Source organism: Truncatella angustata (assembly GCF_020726525.1).
Source record: "Truncatella angustata strain MPI-SDFR-AT-0073 chromosome Unknown BKA67scaffold_6, whole genome shotgun sequence".
NCBI lineage: Eukaryota > Fungi > Ascomycota > Sordariomycetes > Amphisphaeriales > Sporocadaceae > Truncatella > Truncatella angustata.
This window is the reverse complement of record NW_025763386.1, coordinates 568202-591823: the sequence shown is the minus strand read 5'-3', so window position 1 is coordinate 591823 and position 23622 is coordinate 568202. Positions and strand designations below refer to the sequence as shown.

Below are 23622 nucleotides of genomic sequence, written 5' to 3'. Positions count from 1 at the left end.
TATAACCACACCTTTGGACCCGACGCATTTTTCTATGTCAATTCTTTATACATCTTCATCCGATCACCAACAACCATTTTGGAAAACGGCGCATGACAGTCCTCTGGATAGAGGCAGCATTTTTTCTATATACTTTTTACTTATCAATTTTCTGGGTGGTAAACGGGCGACGAGAAAGGTGGGATCTCATCATAAACAAGCCCCGGCGTTCCGGTAAACTGATGCATGAGGAATGGAGCAAGACGGATGACGGCCTATGCGATGATGGGAACAAGCGAGTTGCGTACTGCATCAGGATAGATGCTGTCCCATTGCGCGTGTGATATATACCAGGGGTTTGCGGAGGACGGGCCAGCCATCGGTTTTAGCACGATGTGACCCTGGATGACATTTGTCATTTCGGGGAAATCATCACGAGCACTTTAGCTTCTAGACGACAGAGCCAATATTATAGAGGAAGACATTTTAACTGTTCAATATTTCACCCCCCCCCTGTTCGCTTTGCTTATCGTGACTTTGCATTATCCCATCAATCATATCTCGTTCCGCATCATCATGGCAATCAAGACGCAGCACAGGTCTAAGCCACAAGTAGTTGCCTGGTCCCAAAGCCTCGGTCGGTTTCAACACTTACCAGCCCAAGCGCCGGCTACTGGAAAGCCCAGCAAGTCGGGGAATTGTCCTTTGAGGCATTGCTCGCAGGTTGGCGCCAGGAGATTTACCCCGGATTCGAGAACGCAGTACAGGCTCCCTTGACTCGCGCTGACTTCTCGCAAGTGTTCCAGCCATTCTAGCTTGCTTGGCAGAGGGCGAGTTACGGACTAACCTGATCAGTTCCGGCAAATGTAATTAGCTTGGAAGAGTTGAAAAAGATACGTACAGCAGTCTTAGTCCTTGCCGTAAGGAGCTCGGGGACTTGCCGAAGAGAAATAGTCAATTGATACTGCGAATTGTAGCTCTATTCACATCATAAGCGGTTGTGCAGAAATGATTTGGAAGGCATCTCGAGCCTGTAGGCGCTTTGCACCGGCTGTCCACTACACTTGCGGTGAGCAGAACAGTGAGGACCAACTGCCGCCCCAGCGCCAATGACCGATGCATGTATTTGAGATCACCTCACAACCTACGGAGGCATCTTTGACAGCCCGCATGGTGCTGTAAAGCTCTATCCTGCCGTCTCACGGGCGACAGTCTTGGACTGCAGCTTGAATTTTGAACGTTGACACGGCAGGTCTTAAGACGACAGTCGAAAATCTATTTGTGTGTCATTGCCTTGAGCGGAAGGTCATTTGTCTTTCTGCAATCGATCTCAAGGAGCGGTTGTATTGGATGACCTCTTGATTTACCTCTTGTAAGCTGAGTTCTTCGTCTTTGCAGGTTTCGAGTATACAATGCATTGTTATTATCCACGTTACGTAAGGATATTTTGCACTATTTCGTCTTGGCTTTTTTTTTTTGAAGCTGACCGGCGGACCACTGTTGCCTATTTCAGGCGATTACCCAAGTACTAGATTCACATCAACCCACCACACACTCCCACCACACACTTCCAACACCCATCGCAATGGCGGCCACCCAATACCCTTTCGACACTGTGGATGATGCGGCGGCAGTCGCAAATATTCAGAACCTCATGCCAGTAAAGACCAATAGTGTTCTTGATCCAAAGTTCTGCCAGGAACAAATCCGCCAAGATGCAGAAGAAACCCATATCATCGTGCATCACAAATTCCCTCAGCTGGTGAATCAGTTCCTACAGCACAAGCGGGATCGTGGCACCGAAATCGAAAAGAGGCTGTACGGAACTCCAGAAACCTGGACCTACGAGCACCAGGTCCGCCGCTTGATCGAGAAGCGAGCACTGGTTTTCGTGGGCTCCAACGATGGCACAATGCTCCGAGACGGCACCCAGGTCGGGTCGCTTGCCAAGGAATGGGACAGGGTCGGCACTGATGCCGAGGCCACCAGCAAGTATCTGAAGCTAGAGGATTACCTCAGCTACGACGAGATGATGCTCGGGTCGCTGATTGGGGTGAGCGGCACCAGCTATTTCATCAACGATGGCTCACGCTTCAACGCGGCTAGACCGGGGAAGCCGTCCACTTTCGAGACCCGCGGCTTGATCGTCGGTCTCGTCGGTGCCCGGTATGAGCGGAATGACCGCATGGACAGTGTCTTTTGTCAGCCGCCGGCCCCCAGACCCAGGCAGCACGGAGAGTTGACCAACATCTTCGCGGACTTCTTCGGGAAGACGAGGCGGCCTGAGAGATACTTCAACCTGAGCATGTACAAGGCGCGCATTCGAATCGCGATCGATCTCCTGCTGCTCGAGGCCAACGACGCGGCAAAGGCTGTGGGAAAACAAGCATACGTCCACGTCGTGGGTTTGGGGCTCGGGGTCTGGCAGGTGGACGTGCACCAGGAGGAGGCTTACGTTGAGGGCTTTATGGACGCGCTGGATGAGTATGGAGACGTCCTCTCGCACATCGATACGCTCAACTTCAGCTACATCGACGTCCCCCGGGACACGGCGGCGCAGATGAAGGCCACGGGCGCGACCCACGACATAGATGTCTTGTTCACAAGGCGCAACCCCGCCGCGAAGCTACCCCCCTGCAAGGAGGAGGTATTGCTGGTTGTCTCGTATGCCTGGGATAGCAACAGCTTTCCGGGGAACGAGTATTGGGGCGGCAGCCTGACCGCGAGCGGAGACCCGGCGGCGGCTGCCTTCTCTACGATTTCGGAGTTGCACAACCCGGTTTTGAATCCGCAGTTTCTGCATCATATCAAGGTGCTCAGCCCGGTAGGCTTGCCAGCGTGATCTTATCATGAAGACTAGTTTTCAAGGCTGTTGTCCGGTACTGACAGCGGAGGCGGACGTGTGAACTGCTTGGAAGTCATGAGTTGCTTCCTTTTACGTACAATGGTTTTTGCAAAGTAGTTGATAATCTGTTGTGTTAAACTATGTCTTCTCATCTTTCTTGCGCCTCTTCGTGGCCTTAACTTGTTTGATCTGACTGCGCGACGGCATATGATGTTTGAGCCGTGCTTCTCGAAACAGTTTCGGACATGACGGCCAAGAGCCAGGCTGCAGCGGAATGACGCCCCACTATCTTGATACCTGTTATGACACGGACAGACAGATTGTCCTGACCAAATAGAAAATTGAAAAAAAAAAAAAAAACCTGTACAATGATTCGGCGGGCCACGCGATATCAGCCATGTAAGAATAGTAGAAGTAGGTCGAGGTGCACAGTTCCAGTATGTCTCAAGGTTATTGTATTCCATTCTAAGCGTGTTCTAAGTTGAAAGGGTATAGCACGAAAACTCTAGAATAGCTACAGAAAGTATCTAAATTACATCCATTCTTTCTTTTCAGGCTCAACCATTGTGAAGCGTCTTGTACAAACGCGTGTTGGAACCTGGCCCGGTCACCGCCGTTTGGTTAGCACCTCGGCCGCTTCATAGCGCCTCGCTTCAGTCGAGATAGCTTTGTTGCGGCTGGAGCACCGTATGCGGCTCCGCCCTCTGCGCTCTCGAGTTCGAGGGTATGTCATAGGTATACTCAAGGTCGTGGCATCGTATTCTTTTCAGCATAACCCCTCTCTTCACTGTTCTTCGGAGACGGAGCTGTACGGCAGCTCCGCCCCCTTGTGGGCCCGTACGCCAACAGTTCAGCGGAAAGAGTATGTCCTTTGCCCTCGCAGATCTGACGAGTATGCACCAGACCAGAGGGCCTAGCACCCACAGAGGGCAGACCACGGCCGACAAGGTCCGGGCTTTACCTGGATCGAAGATAGGAACCTAGAAATCCTTAGCATTTTTTTTATTTTATAAAGATGGAGCGTTTGGTTTTCTTACCTGGAGGCCTTGTTGCGTCATCATGAAGCCACCGTGGACTCTGGGAAGTGGCTTGCCGACAATCGTGAGCCGATTTGAGTCCCAGAAGCACGAGGGTGAAGGGGCAAGAAGCCCCCACTCGTCCGCTTCCCAGCCTCCGGGCACGGCGAAGGTCTGGAGAGGTTGATCCTTGGGCAGCTTCCAAGCAAACAAGGACTCGTCGGTCTGGGTCGACAGCAGAAGCTGCTGCAGCCGCATGAAGGCCCCCATTCCCTCGCCGTACTGCGGCGTCAGGACGACGTTGAAGATGCCAAGCATGCTGTAGGCGAGGTCCTCTACCCGCGCAGTCTCGCGGGATGCCAGCCAGCTCATCTTGCTGGCAATGCATGCGGTGCCGAAGTGCTTCTCGCCCGTAAGATAGCTCACGTCGATCCGGGTGATGCGCGCCAGTAGATCTGCCAACTCGAATTTCGTGCCCATGTACCGCCAGTCCATGTCAAAGAACTGCATTGCCCTGGGCGCGAGGAGTTCTTGCAGCGTCCAGCCACGACTAAACCAGACTGACGGGCCACGCCCCTCGGTAGTCAAAAACACATCATCTCTGGGGCCGTTGGCAGAGTACCGCACGTCGCTGAGATACGTGATGCAAAGCTTCGCGTCCCGGTACCACCTGAACATGGAGTTGATAGCCTCGGACTCCTCAACAGTGCTGGCCTTGTTGATGCAGCACGAGTCGATCCACATCCATTTCAGGCCCTGCTCACGCGCCCTGTCGCAGGCACCGCGGATCTTAGCGAGCTGTGCCGTGGGTTGTACAGCTTTGCCCCGGAGTTGGGACGCGGAATTCTGGATTTGCTCAAAGGTGATCTCCCGCCCTACCCAGCGATGGGACAGAATCGCGTAGCCTTCCTGCTTGAAGGTCGACTGCTCCCCCGAGACCATCTCAAAGGTCTCTGTGTCGAGGAGTCGCATCACCATCTTGCCGGATCGTGATTTTTCCTCCTAGGAACCGGACGAGAAAAAGACATTCTACATGCCGCAGAAGCTTGCATTGTTTTGATCTCAGGCGTCAGCGCGACAAAACGTGTGGACAGGGGGCCATCAGAGGGAAAAGCTGTTAGTGCTTCTAAAATTAGCAAGCCAGAGCTGACTGACATTGCAATGCGCATTAACTAGTCCAGAAGCGTAGTAGGATTCGACCCCCTGCGCTTCGCATGGAGGGCAGAGCGCAAGAGCTCTGTATTGCATCAATGTAATTCAAGTTGATATAGATTTTGATCTGCCTCACCTTCTTCACCGCATTCACGAAACGTTGTTGTGGGCAATAAGGCGTCAAACAGAGTTATGATGCATCGTATTTAATCGCCACTAAAACAGGGTTAAATTAAAATGGAGGCAGCGGCCGCTCCAAAGCGCCGGGGTTTGGGTCCGTGGATCTTTCGACCCCTGCCGTGCCGCAGTGGATATATCTCGATTCTTGAACACGGTCGTCAGTCACGAAGCTTCCTGTTCCTGCGCACTGAAACTGTTGTCAACACAATTAAAGCGTGGGTCAGTAAGCTTGAACCATGTCAACACGGTCCCGCGAGCCGTCCCGGTTGACCCCATCCGATAATCATGTGATCACGTTTCGTCCCGTTCCCGCCGATGCCGCAAGCTTGTTTTGCGCCAATGGCAATCCCGGATGGCCGTACATTCGAGCAACGAGACTCGGGTGGAACCATAAATTTCCAACGCGGAGGTGCCATATCATGTTGGAGGTGGGTGGGTCTGTGCGCTACACATATTTGCCCGCCACATAGGCCAGGATTTTTCGCTTGAACAGTATGCTACATAGAATTTCCCTTCTAATCCTCCTCAGTGTCTCCGTTGTTTCGGCTACGCCAGTGTAAACCTTGTCGCAACGAAAATCTTACACGTCACGTATAACAGCGACGCCCTTCACAAAGCTTCACGAAGTTTCACGGTACGATCCTTATAACCCGGGGGACTGTCAGTGACGAGCCTCATATTCGGAGCTACGACACAAAACTTCCATTTACACGCATCTCCCCTCCTGAACGATTAAAAAATGATGTCCTGAATGTTCAAATTTCTTCGCAACTCATTTTTGGCAATCTTGGCTGAACTTCTTAATGGATGTCTCACGTCTCCACCTGTTGCCTCAGGTACACACCCAGGGCAACGACTTTAAGTAGCCTTCAGTGGAACAGAGGATATCTGTTCCACACAGTTACATCACACTCCATATCAATAGACTACTATTGATTAGCATACGTGATGTGTCTATCACTTCTTCTCTTGAAAGGGCTACTAAGTACTCAAATTCTTACGTTGCGGCGAACCAACCGGGGCCGGTAACTACGGTGGCCAATGCCTACAGTTATTGCAACTGCAACGCTTGCCGCTAATTCTCGCAAATCCATGACAACATCAGTGATCCCAACGGCCCGACCCTTGATTCAGACTATAGTTGCCACTTTACTAGTTTTTATGGATAGCACAGTTACTACGTCGACCAAGATCAGATGTGAAGAGAAAGGTTTTAGCATTGTTCGCGAGGCTTGTGCCTTCAAAGGCACATGCTCCAACTGATGGCTTTTTGTATGATCTGTTTCTTACTGCGATCAGATCTTGTATATGGTGAAGTCTAGGGACCATAATGCGATGTTCACGATAGTATAAATAGGCTAGAATTGACTGATAACGAAACGACTATCCTGATACAACAGTGTACAAATCTCCCAGCACCCTCATATCAAACACACTACTACCCTTGTGGCAGACTTGTCTCGACTGAATCTACCTCAGGCAGTAATCGGGGTCCGTGGAGGCAGTCCCACCGCATCCATTGATGCAGAACTCGACATACTTGATGTCGCCATCGGAAAGGCAGTCAAACAGGCTGTTTTGGATGTGCTTGTCATCTGCATCGACCTTGACCGTGTTTAGCGTGTCGACGATGTGATCCTGGTAGTTTCCTAGATTGATTCGCATGTTAGTCAAACTGACGCAGGCGTCGAACATCCCGAGCAAAGTGAGTTTCCCACCTTTACGGAGTAGCGAGGAGCCGCAGTAGACGCCGCCGCGGTTGCAACTGTCGGCGACGACCGAGGTGGTCATGGCGAAGAGGACAGCGAGGATCGAGGTGGTGGCCTTCATGTTGTACATTTTGTCAGGTATGGAAGTGGCAAAAATGGCTTTGTGTATTAAATTGGGAGTTCTGTTTGTTTGATGGCTATGGTGTTGTGAAGATGGTTGTGTGGATTGATTGTCAACATCTCAAACTTCAACAGCACAATGACATTTTATATTTCATTCTCCTTTGAACGATATTCCAAAGTGATACGCGACGCCATACTTAACTATGACGTCGTACCTATGATAGTCTGGTCATGTCATTTCTCGTTCATGTTTCTATTTAGGTGAGGGCGTACTTGGGCTATGCCTACGAGTATGACGTACTTGAAATTCATTCATATGTTATTCTTCCTACCTAGCGCACATCTGATTCCTAGGCCTAGGACATAGCTCTACGTAGTGCAAGACCACAATCAGCCTTGGTAAGCCGAGCTGATTGTTATGCTCAAACAAAAATAAACGGATCGGCGTCGAGGCTGCACAGTATATGGGTTCTTGGCATGACACCGATCGACAAGGCGACTTAGTAAGGCTGTCTGTCAGAGGGCTGAACATACTCTAGCGCCTGGAGGATTCTGTTTCACTTGCATGCATATGCGTATCATCTCAATCCATGCCAAGCACTCCGATTCGTCGCCCGTCGAGATCCACATAAAAGGCATTGTGTCGTACCATTTGATCCTTCCTCGGACATGATTACCCCGTTAGAGGAATATTGTGACGTTACTAATGCAGAGGTGGAAGGGGGAATGCTTTGGCTTCTCGGGTCACGAGCTTGATTGCCTGAACCTGGCAATGACAGGATCCATCATGACCGAGGTAGGATACTATTATAGTGAAAAGCGAATCCATCAGCAGCTCAAGTTGTCAACATCGCCAGCCCCCAATACCTATGCATGTAGATCCTGGCGAAGAAGTGATGTCACAAGTCCTTGATATGGTTAGCCGTAATAGTGCAAAAATTAATCACGCTTCAATCGTACGTTGCAATTAGATCGGTTCGCCTGGAGGGACTTCCGATTTTCAATAGAGTCTGAAAAAAAAAAAAAAAAGCGGCTTCAAAATCTAGGAGTTTGAGTGTTATTGCTCCAGTAACTGGAACTTGAACATGGAACAAATTGCAATATCATGAGTTTAGCTATTGATACAGTGCTGAATATATCTGGCGTGGCGCGAGGGCCGTAGCTTCAACCACCAATCTCTTCCATCTTGGCCTCAGCCTCTCTAGCGAGCGTCTGTAGATGTTCATCGAGACCTGCCTGGCCAGCCAGTTCTCCGAACCTTCGTTTCCAAAAGTCCCATCTCTCGGGGCTGAAGCCCACTCCACCATTCCACAACCATTCGCTACCAGGTCTCTTGACCCCAAGTGTGGCGTTGCGTGCGATCCGGTCTTGACAAAGTTTATGGAGGGTTTTCCCAGCAAGTTTGATCCAGATAACAGCTGGTGGAATAAACATTGCGGCACGCTCGGCTTGATCTCGTGCATAGGCTAATTCAACCCCGTCTATAAGACCGGAGGAGGCTAAGAACGACATGTGTCTCGCATCACTCGCTTCTAAGAAGAGAGCTGCGAACGTGGTGGCATTCTGCAGCTGCGATGCTTGTTCGAGCCAGTCGCCTTTGTAATCGTCGGCGTCCTCGATATCTGCAAACAATGTCAGTCTCTTGAGCATATATCTTTTGGATTCATTAAATCTCACAGATGCCGTATTCTCGGAAATGGTACGAAAATTCTGGTAGATCACGCCAAATAGCCTGGCCATTGAGGTTGATCTGCTCCCCCGCCTCGTCTAGAACATCGCCAGAATTCTGAACATGGAGGACGAAATCTACCAGCTTCTTTGCGGCGGCCTCGTTCTGACCAACAGCACGAACTGCACGGACTAGAATTCCCCATATGATGGCTACAGAGCTGGGCTCTGCTTTTACCAATGGTTTGTACATAGACGTGATTTGCTCCGCAGCGGAGGACGCGTCGATGTTAGTATCAACGAGAGCCTCGAGAATATCGATGGCTCGCTGTGGCTCTTCATCTTGCCACCATTTATCGCTACGAACCTCAGCGGCCCACGAAGTATCTGTCATGATGAAGTTGGTCTGAAAAAGTATGACAGATTGTGAAGATATTGAAAGGAGGTGATAATTTTTGAGAAATGTTTGGGAAATGATAGAAAGACCGATCGAAAATCCGTCAGTTCCACGATGCTAAAATCATGGAATAGTACCAATATGCCAAGGTCGGGCTAGAACTTGCGTCAGCATAAGGTTTGTTCGTAGGAGTGTAGATCCGTATGACAGGATGCGGGCGAGGATTTCGGGAAATGACGGGCCTTCGAAGCTTAAATCATTTGGCCCCATCTAAAATAAAAACTGCCTTTGGGCCCTGGGCGAAAGTGCTTGAATTCACCAAACATGCTTGTCAGACTATGTATAAGGTATTTTTGGGTCGCGCAATCACAAGAGGATCACTGTCTGACTTATTGTTCAGCATATGACGTTTTGTGTTACAGTGATACAAGGCTGTGTTCCGCCGGCGCTACCGGGTATTTGATCGGAGCCCTGTCCCGCAGAACCGACGAAGGGTGCATTACTAGCCCTGGCCTAGCCTCTTCTCACCATAGACTGCATGGTTGTACTCTGTATACTCGAATTAGTTTTCAAGGGGCTCTCACCTCAGTGATCCGCGTAGCATGACCGCCTTTGTTTTACTCCAACTCTAAAATTTCATCCTTCTCGTTGCTTATGTTATTGATCTGCAGGACTCAGCTTGACCTTTTGGCATTCATCTGCTCAAACTCAAAGGTTCTGGCACTAAGCCGTCCACTGTGGTCGAAATGATTTGCAGATCCCATAATTTGTCGTTCACGGGTCGGTTTAACATGCCTTCGTGGGCTGGATCCTGAGCAAGGTCAACAGTGGCTGCGCAAGTGAACTGTGTGATCCTTCTGACAAATGGAGAACAGATTTCTCTATCAGCGATGAGACAACTGTACATCGTCATGACGTCCAGAACCAGACAACCATAGATCACTATTTCATGAGAGGCTTGACTAAAACAAGACCATCTATAAGAGGCAGAGACCTCCTTGAGCATTTCAAAAACAGTATCAAAGGCATACAATCGACATCAGCACCACAAGTCAATATCAGTCTTTAAACACTACCAACCTCTCTCCATCTCTCTGACTACCCACCATATCTTCACGCATAGTCCTCAGCCTTTATTAGCCAGTATGCAGCTTCAATATGTCTTAGTCTCCGGTCTCTTGGCCACAATTGGTACTGGTCACCCGCTCAGTGGGACACCTCAAGTCGTAAAGCGCAGCCTCAGCAGCGCACTCCTTGGAAAGCGAGCCGAAATTACCGGCGAACATTGTGGGTGTAAGTATAACTCGCACTTCAGGGTATGAAGCCTACGTAGCTGATGTCTGTGTAGCCGATGCAAACGGTGATGTCGACTACGACAAGACTTGGGTAAAAAGCGCTTTCGATGACATGCAGAGATATGTCAACGTGGGTGCAGACCAAAGGCGTGAGTATCTCTAAAACATGTGGAGTTTGAAGATTCATGGAGAGGAATACTGACCTATCAACCTCTGTGCAGCATCAGCAGGAACACGGACGTATCCCTTAAGAAACGAGGCCCGCGACCCGGAAGTGGCCACAGCCCTGGATACGATTGATGGTTGTGAAACCGGCCAGGACGGCAAGACGTACTGGGAGTTCCCGCTCACGAGCGACGGCTGGAATGGCGGCCCCGAGCGCTCGCAGGGCCCGGACCGTGTTATTGGCATTGGCACATACTCTGGCGGCCAGGGAGGCACCTGGGCCCTCACATACTGCTTGTCGGTCACTCACCGAGGTCAGGCCAACAATGAGAATGTTCCGTGCACCGACATTGATTGAAGTTGGACGAAGGGAGCTCTCATTACCTGGAGTGTTGATGTGTGGCTATGTTTTATAGAGTGTCTGTCATTTACGTCAACGGTGTCAAGTTTAATGGTGCTAAGTGAGTTTCAATGAGATTTGAAGGTTATCTTTCGCGCTCAAGGTTAAATCAATTCCAGCCATTATCCTGTAATTAATGATGCCGTCGAGACGTATTTTCTAACGTAAAAACACAGATGTAATTATTCCCAGATATAGTACTACATTATCAGTAAAGTATCAAGGCAACAACGAGACTGATGCCTTACTGGTACTAGAACATCGACTTCGTAATGACAATGAGCAGTTGGAATCATATGACGTAATAGAAAATGAACTTGGAATGGTAGCCTCATTAGTGGTTATTGTTAGTCCCAGTAACAGTGTCTGTCTGTCTGTCTGTCTGTCTGTATACACTCTACGCAGGCTAATTGTCAGACGTTGGTGTTGCAAGGGAGTGCTAGGGTGCTAGTATTGACGGGCTGAGCCCTACTCTCTATCATATATGGAGGATTTCCAGCCCTTATATATCCTATTGTAATCCGATACCGGATAAGCTCTGACATTAATGCGAGACCTAATCTCTCATCGCAAAGGCACCCGCATGCATGCCCGTGATCCGAAGCGGAATACTGACAGCCGCGATGATGTTCTTTAACGTAGTTGTGAGTGTTTCCTTTGGGACTGGTGAGACGAGCGTTTTTATTCGTAACAGTTGTTGGACATGTTAGCTTAACATGACCTGGAAGTTTGATCAACGCGTGATAGGCAATGTGGTGTGGAGTGATCCTGCGTTATTTGTTGGAAACCAGGCTTTATCTTCTTATACGTACTCGAGTGCAGAGACCTGCGATGACTCAACATCACAGTTTGATGTCGATATGGCGACGTCCACTAAGGCCAACGGGAAATTATATGAATTGATCTTGCAGATGATGACATTCGGTGTTATGGTCACGTCTCAATCAACTATATTAAGCGATATTAATTCAGCTGCCGGATCTCTACGAGGACTGGAAAGATATAGCATGTGCTCGCACCGGCGCCATTAAAGACCGGGGACTTGGTGTGTGTTCTGTTCGGTGGTCAAGTGCCATTTCTGTCTGAGACCCTTGGACAGGCGTTACTTGCTTGTAGATGGGTGCTACGTACAGGGGCAGATGAAGGGAGAAGCAATAGAAATATTAGCTCGGGATGAACTTCATGAGAATATTTTTGACATCGTTCAAGCTGGGTTTGTGCCCAGAGTGTTTCAGCATAGCTCTATTGCCTTTGCCATGCAAAAGTTCTTTTTCTTTTGTCTTCTTCTCCTCACCTAGCTCATGAACGGCAGCGTATATAACGCTCTCATCGTCGTCGTTGCAAGCGCTGCCTGGAAGCTCCCATCTGTTAGGGCCTTCGTTTTTCGCAGAGCGCCCGAGAAGGAGACTGCGAGGATTGTTTGCGATTCTCGTGCCCAATTCGAGGAGACTTGTGGCGATATAGCTGATGGATTTATTTGTACGAGCAGTGAGATAGAAACGTTAAGAAACAGCGAATTCTGCGACGGACGGATGATAATCGAAGTTGAACACAAAGCGTTTATCCATTGTGGGAGAGTTGCTGACCGGGCGCACTTGTCGAATAGCACGGTATTTCAATCGACCAAATGAGGTTTCGATTGATGAGCGATTTCATGATTAAATGTATGTGTTCTGTGTACATTCCGCCCATGGGCTACCAAAACGGCTGAGAAGGAACGCTTTATATGGCCAGGGCTACCATGAACTCTGGGGTAGGGACATGCCTCCGGGATGTCGTGGCGTTGCCTCAACCTTCTCATATATACTGCCGACTTGACTGGTGTGGTTGTATTGCGTGTTGTGATCTGGGGCGAATGTGTAAGACGCAGGCCAGCCGTCATGCGTTCGGCACTAACGTTGGCAACGTAAATAAAGCGATTGGGTTATACTTTCAAATGGATGCACGTAGGAGCAGAGCGTCCCCTAAGACAGGTGTGACCCAAAAAGAACTCGTCTTGACTTCTCGAATCGCGTTCGGCATGCACTACGCGACCTTCGTCCGCCAAGGATATGTTCTTTGTGTCGAATACGCGCGGAGCCGCGGTTGGCACTAATTGATAATGCCAAGCATTGGCAGTCTTGCAGTATGTCCCTCGTGGGTGCCAAGGTAGGTGAGCTGTGGTTGCCTAGCCCACTATAGATGGAAGGTAGTGGTCCCCAAAAGTGCCCTATAGGGTAGGGGAGACAACTTGGGGGGAACTAACCCACTGAAAACAGGGTTTGGTGACCACCAAGGAGAGGCCGTTCCTTGCGCTACCGTATACGCCTGGGCAACTTGCGCCCCTCAGCCCGATTCTTGGACAGTTATCATAACCATCCAAACGAAGTATGTAAACAGCAGTTAATTACATCAACTCCGAGAGGATGCATCATCCGCTTTCAACACTTCGATTAGCCACTCAATGCCCCTTTTACCCTCACTCATCCCGTAAGTTCCCGCAAGCACGAAGCAGTGCATTTGCCCATTCCATACCAGCCAACGCCCTTTAACGCCATGTTCCTCGCACTTATTTCTAAACACTTCGGCGTCCGGTGCAAGTACATCGTGCGTGCCGTATATACAATGAACATTAATACCCAAATCTGCTAATATTCGATAAGAACTTGGCTCGTGAAGCACGGGAGATAGCTTCGGGTCATCGGCTGATGAGCGAAGATGCGGCTTTTCCGGCGGAGCAGCTAGCCATGCCTCTGCAACAGATTTGGTATAAGCCGCACTGAGAAGCGGGTCCAATGGATCGACTTGCGCGATAGCTGGATTCGAATTCCTCAGGTCGATTGCTGGTGAGACAAGTATGATGCTCTGCAGTACCGATTTCAACTTGCACTCGCCACTCGTAGCTACTTCTTCTGCCCACCAGAAACCCAAGCTAGCAGCGATGTTACCACCAGCAGAATCGCCCATCAAGGTGATTCTGTCTCCCTTCTTTGCCGCTTCCATGAATATGGGCTTCATGAGCCTCCGCAGTATCGACAAAGACTCGCTAGCTGGGCTCTCTGGTGCGAGAGGATAGCTGACGAGCGTGAAATGATGCTCAAGTATGAGAGACCCGGCTAGCTGAGAAATAAAACTCCAATGTTCCCGCGAAGGCTGACTCTGGAAAGCACCACCACAAAAGTAGTATATCGTTGTCGGAGGTTTGATTTTTATCGTAGGGGGCGACTCCGGTTGGAAATCATACAACCAAACGCCACTATCATCATGTTGCCGCTCTGAGATAGTGAAGGTACCCTTAGAATGAGGATGAGAGCCGAGCCGGGGGCTGCCGGCTGGCTGCTTATGCCCCGGGTGTACCAAGCGGGGACGCAGTGGCTTTATGACTGTCCTGAGAACCCGATATAATAATGACAGTTCTGTTTCCGTCTGTATAGTAATTGAACTGTTGCTGGGTGCGCCCGGAGCGTCCGGCACGCCGTTCGACATCTTTCACATACGACTCGTGACGAAATGATGCTTATGTGCTGGATACACAAGCTATAACAAGTTGAAGAGGACAGGACAAATGGTCGTGAATTACGATCACAGTCGTAAAATCAGTACACAACTTCCCAGATTTCACGATTTTTCATGATTCAGGACTATTGAAGCCTCGTCCGACAAACGGACCAATCCGTGATGCGCTGTCATTAATGGAGTCATGACGTTGGAGAACGCCAAGTGACAGAAAATGTGCAGAGAGCTCCGGCACGCAGCCAATAGGGTGATGAGGTGGGCAGCGCCATCTTAGAGCGTGCGACGATTGAGCGACCCCGACCCTTTTGTGGAGTTGGGGTAAGCTAGGCGGCGCTGCATTGCAGTGATATTCTCGACTATGTTGAATTGCGGGCACACTTATTGCATATTATCATGATACTATGCTCCTAAGACCCTGGTTTTTCGATACGCTCATCCGTCTCGGCCCTGATTTTGACTTGTCTTTCTGGGGTCTTAATCCTTGATCCCGAATGTGGAGTGGCATCGTTAGTGCTTGTTCAAGATTTTCAGTCCTCATCAGTTCTTCGCGCACGGCTACCACTTGCGCATCGGTGTGGTCACATGTATTTTAAAAGCTCAGCCATCTCCAGTTCAGAACCGGAGATGCCACCCAACTCTTCACTAATGCGATGGGATCGCGAGTCGACCCACCTTGTGATTGCTGATTACCACACCGCCTAGACAAATATCATTCTCGTTGTCCGGTACCCCGCCCATGATGCCAAACGAGCACGCTTTTCGGTCTTATCATGAATTGCAGATTGATTATGACGTCCAAGAGCACATTAAACTACATAGCAGCAGTTCCAGCCCTTTTAAGATGGTGGGCGAACCCCGACTTGCCTTGAGAGCTTCGCGATGTAGTTTGACTGCTCTCTATCGAACCTCAGATTATTAAGATGTCTTGTCGCCAAATGAACAGGTCTTCGCCTGCACATACTGCAACTTTATCATCCCTGAAATCGAAACCCTCCGTCTTCCTGGTAGGTAGATATACCCCACAGAGGAAGTAGGACACCTTGGTTACCCATGTGATCCAGACGTATGGCAGTGGCTTTTCTATCGAAGTTCACGATAATAGATAGGTGTATTTTCAAGTAGTGCTGGAATTTAGGTTTTGAGACTTTTGTTAGCATAGACCAAGGTGGGTCATACTTGTCTAGATTCCTTGGTCCGACTACACTACAAATCTTCGCTTTCAGAACAGAACGTTGTAATTAAGGAGTGAATTTGACCGGAGCTGAAGTGTCCTTCAAACAATAATCCCGTTCTCAGCAGCCTGAATTCTATAGCCATGTCCAGCCGTACTGCCGAAAATCTCACAGCCTAAGTGGAAGCCGATTGACAAGACCACGCGGCCATGGTAAATGCTGCACTTGTAGTGATGTAGAATATTAACTGCACGCAATCAATATAATAGAACATACGAACCTTAGGTAGGGCCCGCAGCGCTAGTTATAAATCGTAAGTCCATTGTGCTTAGAATCATAACAATTCTGCTAAATTACTTGGCAGGGCTAACATGTTGGTCTTTTAGACCACAATTGAAACAGGCTGTACTGTCTCGACCTTCGGCTCCATTCTCTGATGTGCTGCTCCAAACACATCTTCAAGCCTGGAAAGAACGTGCGCCTTTGCCGTCGTGGCCCTCTCCACAGGCCCGTTGGTCTGTAGATTTCTCTGCACTATGGGGCTTGGGATAGTCACTAATTCGGTGCTGCCAACAGGGTGGCTAAAGTATACAATGGAATATCGATCATTCTCAGCGGAGGGGTCAATCGACACGCGGTGAACTGTGCTCTTCATGACCCCCTCCGTCCAGTAGCTTAGCAAGTCACCAATGTTCATGACAATCGGAGGGAACTCATCATCCTCGGTTCCTGGCGGATATATGGCGACAGGCTGCCATTCGTTGTCTGGATTGAGAACCTCGAGCCCAGGTTGGTTAGGCAGCTGGAAGAGGATGGTGATGGTGCCGAAATCGGTGTGAGAGGAGGCGCGGGTTGAAAGAGGGTCAAAATTCTTTGCCTGTTCGTCGCTAAAGGTAGGATAATAGCAGAACCGTAGGTTGCTGCCGGAGGTACCTTTGGCAGGGTCATGACGGGCCACGAACCAGTCTTTGCCGCCTTCTTCCTCGGGAATATCCAATCCTAATGCAAACAGCTCGAGGATTTTGATGCAAACGCCACGGAACTTGCTGTGGTAGTCGATCAGGGCGCTCTGGTCTTGGTCATTCGCGAGAGCGGGCGGGAGCTTTTGCCCAGGCTTTCCGCCTGGGAACTCGTTGAAGGTCATACCCTCCTTGTAGTCTCCCTTCTTCTGTCGCTCCGGGTCGAGTACCTCTCTACCGGGACCAGACCATCCGCTGCCGCCAGGGTTGCAATCCAAACCACATGCAACACTTTGCTTCTCCTCGAGGGGGCTACGGAAGAATTTGCGAGCCTAGACATTAGCAATTGAAGTGGTAATGAGATTGCTGCCCACTCACGGTGTCAAAAGCGCCATTGATAAAGGCCTTGTCGAAGCCAAGGCCTTTACTCCGGATATAGACAAAGCCCCATTTGATAGCAGCCTCGGTTATTTCCTTCGAGTTGTGCGAGTCAGGTTGAGTCAGATCAATGATTGGGAGAGAAGCAGATTTGGAAGACATTGTTGCGGGATTTTACACTAAAAAATCGGTAGTTTAGAGGCGGTCTATACCCTTCAGTCTCGAAATCTGTATTTATGAATGTCCTGGTGGGTCCCACCCTTCCGCTATAAGCGAGGCTTGGAGCGACTCATCGAAAAAGGGAATACTAACTCCCCTGTCTCCTTGCGGTTAGTTCATGGTCCCATATCTTGCAGTCCGACAATTGGACAAGAGGGTTGCTCGACATCTCGGAGAGAGATATGCAGCAGGCAGTCTTGAGGACAGTCTTCAGAGTCAAGCCAGCTCCGTGTCTCCTTATGGCAAATGTGTTCATCTACTGATTTAGGGCGCACGACCAGCGCTTTAACGGTTGAAACGTTGACGCAGTTCTTTTGGTATTCTATAAGGAAATATTTGTCCGTAATATCGTATGCAATTCTTGAACGAAATATATGCAGAGCCGGCATTTGATGTTGAGGGGCTGTTACGGTATTTGTGAATGAGACCCGTCATACGACTCTCAACATCCGACAACCTATGGAACCCGCAGCTGTGCATGAACATCATAAAGCCAAATAAATTGCTACATTTTATCTGTGTTCATGACTTAGAAGATAAAGAAACATGAACAGGGCAATCTTCATTAGCCGGCACTGCGTCCAGTTGCACATGCCCTTTGCTGCAACCTTTGTCCCTAGCGCTTACCCGAATGCAACTTGGAGGGGCCACCCAAACGTAATCTTTCTCCGTCTCTTTTCGTTACAGATGGCATGCTGAACAGCGTGGGCTCCGCAGCTTCTACTTAAATTGATGTCCTTGATCGTTCATAAAATGCAATTCGTTTTGCTGATTTTCTCCTCCCATTAGAGGCACTACCTAGACAGCCGCAACCTAGTCATCTTCCTACCACTTGTTCTTTTAACCTCCTTCAGTAGGTGATGGGCAAGACTCGGTTTCCCTTCAATGGCGGCAGATGGTATGAGACTTAGAACCACACGCAGCCCCCTAGCGGGTTTGCACAGAACTCCTTCTTCCCATCCGCCCAGAACGTCGACGTTGTGGCAAAGGTGTCTTCCATGTATTGGAAGTAACTGATTAAGCCGGCGTCATTGAACTCGGCGCGGCAAGACCAGGGCGAGGAGATGCTTTTTCCCAGGGTGTTGGAGGTGATCTCGAAATTGCCCCAGGCCGTAAAGTTGCCCTCACCGTCGGTGAAGATGGACTGGACATTGAAAGGGCCGCGGCTCCACCACAATCCTACCCGCGTGAAGGTGTCGATGAAAGCCTGCGGACCAACCCGGTAGCGAGTCCCCGCCCACGGCAGAATTTGATGCAGTTCTGGGTTGTCTTCGGTCAAAGAGACGTACGTTGCATCGATGGCAACATTCTCCTTGATAACATCCGGATCTGGGTTTGGCTGAACGTTAAGGATCATAAGAAACCTAGCCATGCGGTCCATGGTCATGTTGGCAGGATAGATCACTGTTGGGCTGGTGTAGCGCCGCATAAACTTGTCAAGCTTGGCCGAGTCCTCGAGCAGCTCGTGAACTGGAATGGCGTTGATGCCCATGAATAGAGCGCAGAGGATAGCAAATATGTTAACGAACAGATAATTCATTGTGACAGAGGGTCGCAGCCGAATGGATACAAAAGGTGAACCTTTCAAAATAGGTCAGGGTTCGTTCGGATCTCTATTATATATAAGGTCTGCAGCGGAGAGATATTTTCCAACACAACTGCTTGGTAGTATAGAGTTCTCCTATGTGCCGAAAAGGAAATAATCTCAGTGTGGTCCCATTTGGTCAGTCCAGACACGCTTTGTGGCAGATGGTCTCTAGACAGCCCAACGTGGAATAGCCTCCTGGGGTTCCGAGATCTAATTATTACTGCTGCTACAGCCCCACAATGGGGAAAGCCATCAAATTTGCAGCTACAGAAATATGTGACATCATACAACTTTATGTTTCCTGTGTCTTCTTCCTCTCTCTCGGGACACGAAGATACAGGTTCACGGAAATGTTGACTCGCAAATTCATGCCGTCTGCGCACGGCATGCGGGGATCTCGGTGAAAGATAGATAGACCACGGTTGGGTCTAAGAAACTCACAACTCTTGGTTTAATCTAAAAAGAATGTAATTAAGTGTACTAACTCTATTGCATAGGCCTTCAAGCAGGCTCTCCCTAAAGTATCTACTCACAGATTCACCGACAGATGCTGCTCTAAGTTGGGGGATGCCTTGACCTTTTTCGCTCGACGTCAAGGATCCATAATACAGGACGAAGTTCCTCAATCTTCTCGTGGCTCGAATTACCCATATTCCTATAGTTTTTGGCGGACGCTGACAAAATAAATGTAGCTATGTTGCAGAGCAATACCCTCCGCTCGAGCATAAGACCTCGCTGCTTTAACCGCCGGCAACCATTTGCATGGTGAGCTTTTCGCGCTTCATAAATAAAGAGCATATGAGCACCAGAGCACCAGCGACGATGATCAGAATATAAGTATCGTTGATCGCCTCCACCAGCACTTCCAAAGTGGCAGCTCTCACATCTTCGGAAGCTGACTGCAAGACGGTGCTCTTGGCACCGGCCATAGCGGCAGTGATATCTTCTTCGGAAAATCCGGCAGGAATAAGAATTGGCCTGAGCTTGGTTAAGGCCACGTTTTGGAAAATTGTGTTGCTCATAGCAAGAGCAATAAGATTGCTGCCTTGCTGTCCTGCGTTGACAAACTGCATCGCCTCGGCGATCTGATTGTCGCCAACTTTTGTAGGCACGATGGAATATGCTGCCTGAAACGCCGTCAAGCCAATTCCACATAGAATGGAATAGCCATAGATGTTCGCGTATGGCATTTCCGTCGAGCTCGTGTAGAGCAGTGCTCCGCCAATGGTGCTGAAGATACCGCTTACAAGGAACCAAGGCATGTAATAACCCCAACGTATCATCAGGAAACCATTGAGTACGACGCCGAAGATGTAGAAACAAACAAAGGGCAGCAAGCGAACCGCAGCTTCCACGCCATTGTCACCGCCAACGAACTGGAAGAACAGAGGCAGATAGTAGACAGTGATGTAAAGCGCACCTGAAAGGCAACAGGTGGAAATAAACATCAACACCAGTGTTCGATTGCTCAGGAACTCGACAGGAAACAGCCTATTTTCTTTACTTGTGAACAACGCAAAGGTCTGCTGGACTGCAAACGCAATAAATGTTGTACCACAGACCACGTAAAGCGCGATTATCCGACCATCATCCCAAGGCCATATCGTGCCACCAAAGGTGAAGATCATAGCGAATGAGGTATACATACCCCAGCTTAGAACAATACCTAACCAGTCAAAGGATCGTAGTTTGGTTAAGAAACGGATATCCGGTCGTTGGGGGATCGACGGCAGGAGGAATATATAAATAGGAGCCATGACTGCGAAAATAAAGAGGTTCAAATAGAAGGCCTAGAAAGAAGTTTAACTGCGGGTTAGCAAACGATACAGAACATATACAGTTTGCTATACATACCCATCGCCAGCCGTCGGAAGAACTATCGGCCAATGACCCGCCCAGTACAGGCCCAAGAATGGCTCCAGTCCCATAGACCAGCACAATACATGACATGTAGATGCTGCGTTCATGAGGAGTCGTCATGAGCTGGATCATGTTCAAATTACTGTTGCGCGAGGTATAAGTTCAACGGCTCATATAACGGAATGAGGATCCCGATCGTACCCAAGATACATTCCGGCTCCACCAGCTCCGGCCCAAACTCGTCCAACGATTAACGCGTCCATAGTGGGAGCTGCACCGCATAAGGCGCTTCCCGCCGCGAACATGGTCAGTGATCCGATATAGAGCCATTTGACATCGAAGATGGCATAGCCCTTGCCACTATAAGCAACAAAGGTAAGCAGTAAACTTTCAAAACAGACGCTGAATGTCGGCTTACACAGCTAGGATGACTCCAATAGAACCCAACGGAAAACCGATGCCAAGCCACCCAAGCTTGTCGACGTTGCCGAAAGTCCCAACGATAGGGGCTTGGATATCGGCGACAATAGTGTTATCCAAGCCATAAAGGAAGTTGCTCGAATAGACTGCTAGACAGACGAGGACCCAGCGCAAGCCTCTGATCGATCTTTCGGGTTTCTCGATTTGTGGTTGTTGGTCTGTATCGTTCTGATTTTCCACCTTTGCCGACATGGCGGCGGTCGCATAGAGAATATTGCCGAGGATGATTTAGACGAGATCAAAAGAGATGACCAGAAATCAAACAACCTGTTGGATCTTGTCACATAGTGGGTGACAGGAGGGAGTTGAAGTGAGTTTTAGCATATCTGAAATAGAGCAGGAAAAAAAAAAAAAGCAACTCCATGCAAAACACCGCTTGTTGACATCAACTCAAACAGCTATGTACCAACGCTCCACCTACCGCCTACGTTCCATTTATCGCCTAAGCCCGATATTCAAACGAGCGACAAATGCGTCGGCGTTTAACGATTGTAAGCAGGAACGTGGTTGGCACTTAATCCCTTTAAGGTGGTAGTGACTTAGACAAAGCCCGCGGCGACCGGGCCGGTTGTGGGGTCCATGGGGGTCCCCTTGCAACTTTTAGCTGATTCTCGGGCGATACTGGAGGTAAAAGTGAGGTTTGTGAAAGTGACCAATTCTAATCATCTTCTTCACACATGGGTGGAGGTTCATCATGTTCACAAAATGACTGTTAGCCAGTTACGTCAATCTCGAAGCCCCATACGAGCAATCATTCACCTAACGGCAGTATTGAATGCATGCAGAGTTTATCTGCGAAATGACGATTTTCGATGATCTCTACCTGCAAGCCACAAGTCCGATGAATATCTCCGGCTACTCCTTGCGGCTAGCGTCGTGCATTAACACGGCTTAATAATGAGCCTCATTGGGACAGCCCGAACAGCCCGGACTGCAAGCCCAGCTAAGCCCTGGGAGTGGGGGGCACTACGCATGCATTAGAGGCGCCTCGTAGCTCGCTGGGGTTGCATCCCCTTGTGAAACGAGGTAGGTATGTGATGCACGAAATCAGAGGTGAATGTGATTCTGGAAATGTATGGGAGCCGGTGTAAATAAAAGGCTCAGGCTACATGTTCATAAACCGCACTTCACATGCCCGTTACCCAAACACAGTTCAACACACCATAAATCTTTTTCCTCGCCAAGCATAGGGGTACCATAGTACGCTGATCATTTGAATCAATCTCCCAGGCACCCCTGCTGTCTTTGACCGCTAATATGCCTTCGGCCGAGACCTACACCACCTACCATCGCACAACATATCCATACATTGACCCGACTCAGCCAAAGTTTTCTTGTGCTGGGAAAAATGTACTGGTCACAGGCGGAGGATATGGCATTGGCAAGGGCATAGCGCGCTCCTTTGCCAAGGCTCGCGCTTCCAATCTCATTTTGCTTGGCCGTACGTCCTCTATTCTCGAAGAGACCAAGGCTGAGTTGGAAGCGGAATTTCCCTCCACGAAGGTTCACATTTCCCCTGCCGACATCACCGATGCCGCAGCCATCAATAAGATCTTCAATTTCAGTGTCTCCGAACTTGGACATGTTGATATAGTCGTCAACAATGCCGCCTTTCTGCCTACCATCAGTGCTCTCAAGGATGCTGACTTGAAGAACTGGTGGCGCGGCTTCGAAGTAAATGTTTTAGGCACCGCGACCGTGACACAGGCTTTCTTGAAAACCAAGCCGGCGGGACTTAAGGGCACCGTCATCAGCATCAATACCTCGGTCGCCCATTACGGCATCTTCCCAGGTTACTCGGCCTACGTGGCGAGCAAGATGGCTTCTCAGCGCATGAACGAGTCTTTTCAGGCCGAAAGCTCCGACGTACGCTTTATCAGTTTACAGCCTGGTGGGGTTGACACGGAGATGTACGCCAAGTTCCACATGCCGGAAGACTACGCTATGACCGATATCCAGCTTCCCAGCGATACCTGCGTCTGGCTGGCCAGCGACGAGGCCGAATTTCTTGGGGGTAGGTTCGTGTGGACGAATTGGGATGCAGAGGAGCTCATCAAGCGAAAGGATACTATCATTTCAGAAAAGGAACTAACGAGCATGGTGAAGCCAATTGAGGGTGATCTATATTAGAGCCAGCAGGTAGTTAATTAAATTAGCGGTTACTCTTGAAACTTTGAGTAGCGGGCAAGGTGTATTAGATTATGCACAAATGCAGAGGCGATCCGTTGCTTGGTTCTATATCAATAGTGGATAAGCAAATACGCGGGTGTTAATACTTGCCACCCTCTGGTGTCATCCCATCCATGTTCGGCTCCTGACAACAGAAGAATATCCAAGGTCTATTTTGACTGGTCGGGAGTGCTTAATCCACCAAGACTCATCTGCACAGTGCGAGTAGTATCTTTTAAGTATTTGTGGTGCCGAGATCTCTGTCCGGAGCGACCGTTACGGTATCCCGTTCTGGCTTTTCCTTTTTCATGACGAAAGCTTTATCCGGACGCTGCGGCAGAGCGCTCCGAGTGTGACTGAAGGAGTACCGGAG

The 23622-nt window shown here is 49.4% G+C and overlaps 11 protein-coding genes across 11 annotated transcripts; 4 read left to right on the top strand and 7 right to left on the bottom strand.

Annotated features, from left to right (window-relative positions):
• Nucleotides 1-941: 941 nt before the first annotated feature.
• Nucleotides 942-3152, top strand: BKA67DRAFT_571365 (uncharacterized protein). The gene is made up of 2 exons (XM_046103219.1): nucleotides 942-1415; nucleotides 1493-3152. Exons 1-2 carry the CDS (start codon nucleotides 1392-1394, stop codon nucleotides 2819-2821), a joined length of 1353 nt encoding a protein of 450 aa, XP_045955898.1. The 5' UTR covers nucleotides 942-1391; the 3' UTR covers nucleotides 2822-3152.
• Nucleotides 3153-3477: 325 nt separating this feature from the next.
• BKA67DRAFT_660415 (heterokaryon incompatibility protein-domain-containing protein) lies at nucleotides 3478-4818 on the bottom strand (the record flags this gene model as incomplete). The annotated part of the gene is made up of 2 exons (XM_046107618.1): nucleotides 3478-3804; nucleotides 3862-4818. The coding sequence occupies 2 exons, from the start codon at nucleotides 4816-4818 to the stop codon at nucleotides 3478-3480; spliced, it is 1284 nt and encodes a 427-aa protein (XP_045955897.1).
• A 1824-nt stretch (nucleotides 4819-6642) lies between these two features.
• On the bottom strand, nucleotides 6643-7011 carry BKA67DRAFT_660414 (uncharacterized protein; the record flags this gene model as incomplete). The annotated part of the gene is made up of 1 exon (XM_046107617.1): nucleotides 6643-7011. One exon carries the CDS (start codon nucleotides 7009-7011, stop codon nucleotides 6643-6645), a length of 369 nt encoding a protein of 122 aa, XP_045955896.1.
• Nucleotides 7012-8038: 1027 nt separating this feature from the next.
• BKA67DRAFT_571360 (uncharacterized protein) lies at nucleotides 8039-9475 on the bottom strand. Its single transcript, XM_046103218.1, has 3 exons — nucleotides 9312-9475; nucleotides 8682-9224; nucleotides 8039-8626 (listed from the first exon to the last, which is right to left on the bottom strand). The coding sequence occupies exons 2-3, from the start codon at nucleotides 9064-9066 to the stop codon at nucleotides 8169-8171; spliced, it is 843 nt and encodes a 280-aa protein (XP_045955895.1). The 5' UTR covers nucleotides 9067-9224; nucleotides 9312-9475; the 3' UTR covers nucleotides 8039-8168.
• Nucleotides 9476-10214: 739 nt separating this feature from the next.
• On the top strand, nucleotides 10215-10887 carry BKA67DRAFT_537481 (uncharacterized protein; the record flags this gene model as incomplete). Its single annotated transcript, XM_046100327.1, has 3 exons — nucleotides 10215-10362; nucleotides 10418-10513; nucleotides 10586-10887. The coding sequence occupies 3 exons, from the start codon at nucleotides 10215-10217 to the stop codon at nucleotides 10885-10887; spliced, it is 546 nt and encodes a 181-aa protein (XP_045955894.1).
• Nucleotides 10888-11645: 758 nt separating this feature from the next.
• Nucleotides 11646-12560, top strand: BKA67DRAFT_537480 (uncharacterized protein; the record flags this gene model as incomplete). The annotated part of the gene is made up of 3 exons (XM_046100326.1): nucleotides 11646-11861; nucleotides 11902-11976; nucleotides 12228-12560. 3 exons carry the CDS (start codon nucleotides 11646-11648, stop codon nucleotides 12558-12560), a joined length of 624 nt encoding a protein of 207 aa, XP_045955893.1.
• Nucleotides 12561-13172: 612 nt separating this feature from the next.
• BKA67DRAFT_332977 (Alpha/Beta hydrolase protein) lies at nucleotides 13173-14593 on the bottom strand. The gene has a single exon (XM_046096255.1). The coding sequence runs from the start codon at nucleotides 14392-14394 to the stop codon at nucleotides 13321-13323; it is 1074 nt and encodes a 357-aa protein (XP_045955892.1). The 5' UTR covers nucleotides 14395-14593; the 3' UTR covers nucleotides 13173-13320.
• A 1385-nt stretch (nucleotides 14594-15978) lies between these two features.
• BKA67DRAFT_660410 (oxidoreductase) lies at nucleotides 15979-17095 on the bottom strand (the record flags this gene model as incomplete). Its single annotated transcript, XM_046107616.1, has 2 exons — nucleotides 15979-16887; nucleotides 16934-17095. 2 exons carry the CDS (start codon nucleotides 17093-17095, stop codon nucleotides 15979-15981), a joined length of 1071 nt encoding a protein of 356 aa, XP_045955891.1.
• A 964-nt stretch (nucleotides 17096-18059) lies between these two features.
• Nucleotides 18060-18692, bottom strand: BKA67DRAFT_660409 (uncharacterized protein; the record flags this gene model as incomplete). Its single annotated transcript, XM_046107615.1, has 1 exon — nucleotides 18060-18692. The coding sequence occupies one exon, from the start codon at nucleotides 18690-18692 to the stop codon at nucleotides 18060-18062; it is 633 nt and encodes a 210-aa protein (XP_045955890.1).
• Nucleotides 18693-19522: 830 nt separating this feature from the next.
• BKA67DRAFT_494672 (putative MFS transporter) lies at nucleotides 19523-21212 on the bottom strand (the record flags this gene model as incomplete). The annotated part of the gene is made up of 4 exons (XM_046097016.1): nucleotides 19523-20530; nucleotides 20595-20742; nucleotides 20802-20960; nucleotides 21019-21212. Coding segments are annotated over 4 exons (1509 nt in total), but the record flags the coding sequence as incomplete, so codon positions are not given.
• Nucleotides 21213-22119: 907 nt separating this feature from the next.
• On the top strand, nucleotides 22120-23397 carry BKA67DRAFT_571350 (uncharacterized protein). The gene has a single exon (XM_046103217.1). The coding sequence runs from the start codon at nucleotides 22338-22340 to the stop codon at nucleotides 23208-23210; it is 873 nt and encodes a 290-aa protein (XP_045955888.1). The 5' UTR covers nucleotides 22120-22337; the 3' UTR covers nucleotides 23211-23397.
• The last annotated feature ends 225 nt before the right edge of the window (nucleotides 23398-23622 follow it).

What these genes read in the sequence shown, in the direction of transcription:
- BKA67DRAFT_571350 (XM_046103217.1), top strand. Translation starts at nt 22,338, where the DNA reads ATGCCTTCGGCCGAGACCTACACCACCTACCATCGCACAACATATCCA.
- BKA67DRAFT_571360 (XM_046103218.1), bottom strand. Translation starts at nt 9,066, where the DNA reads ATGACAGATACTTCGTGGGCCGCTGAGGTTCGTAGCGATAAATGGTGG. An exon ending in TTTCCGAGAATACGGCATCT is followed by an intron (nt 8,627 to 8,681) that starts GTGAGATTTAAT and finishes CATTGTTTGCAG; the next exon opens with ATATCGAGGACGCCGACGAT.
- BKA67DRAFT_571365 (XM_046103219.1), top strand. Translation starts at nt 1,392, where the DNA reads ATGCATTGTTATTATCCACGTTAC. An exon ending in ATTGTTATTATCCACGTTAC is followed by an intron (nt 1,416 to 1,492) that starts GTAAGGATATTT and finishes TGCCTATTTCAG; the next exon opens with GCGATTACCCAAGTACTAGA.
- BKA67DRAFT_332977 (XM_046096255.1), bottom strand. Translation starts at nt 14,394, where the DNA reads ATGTCGAACGGCGTGCCGGACGCTCCGGGCGCACCCAGCAACAGTTCA.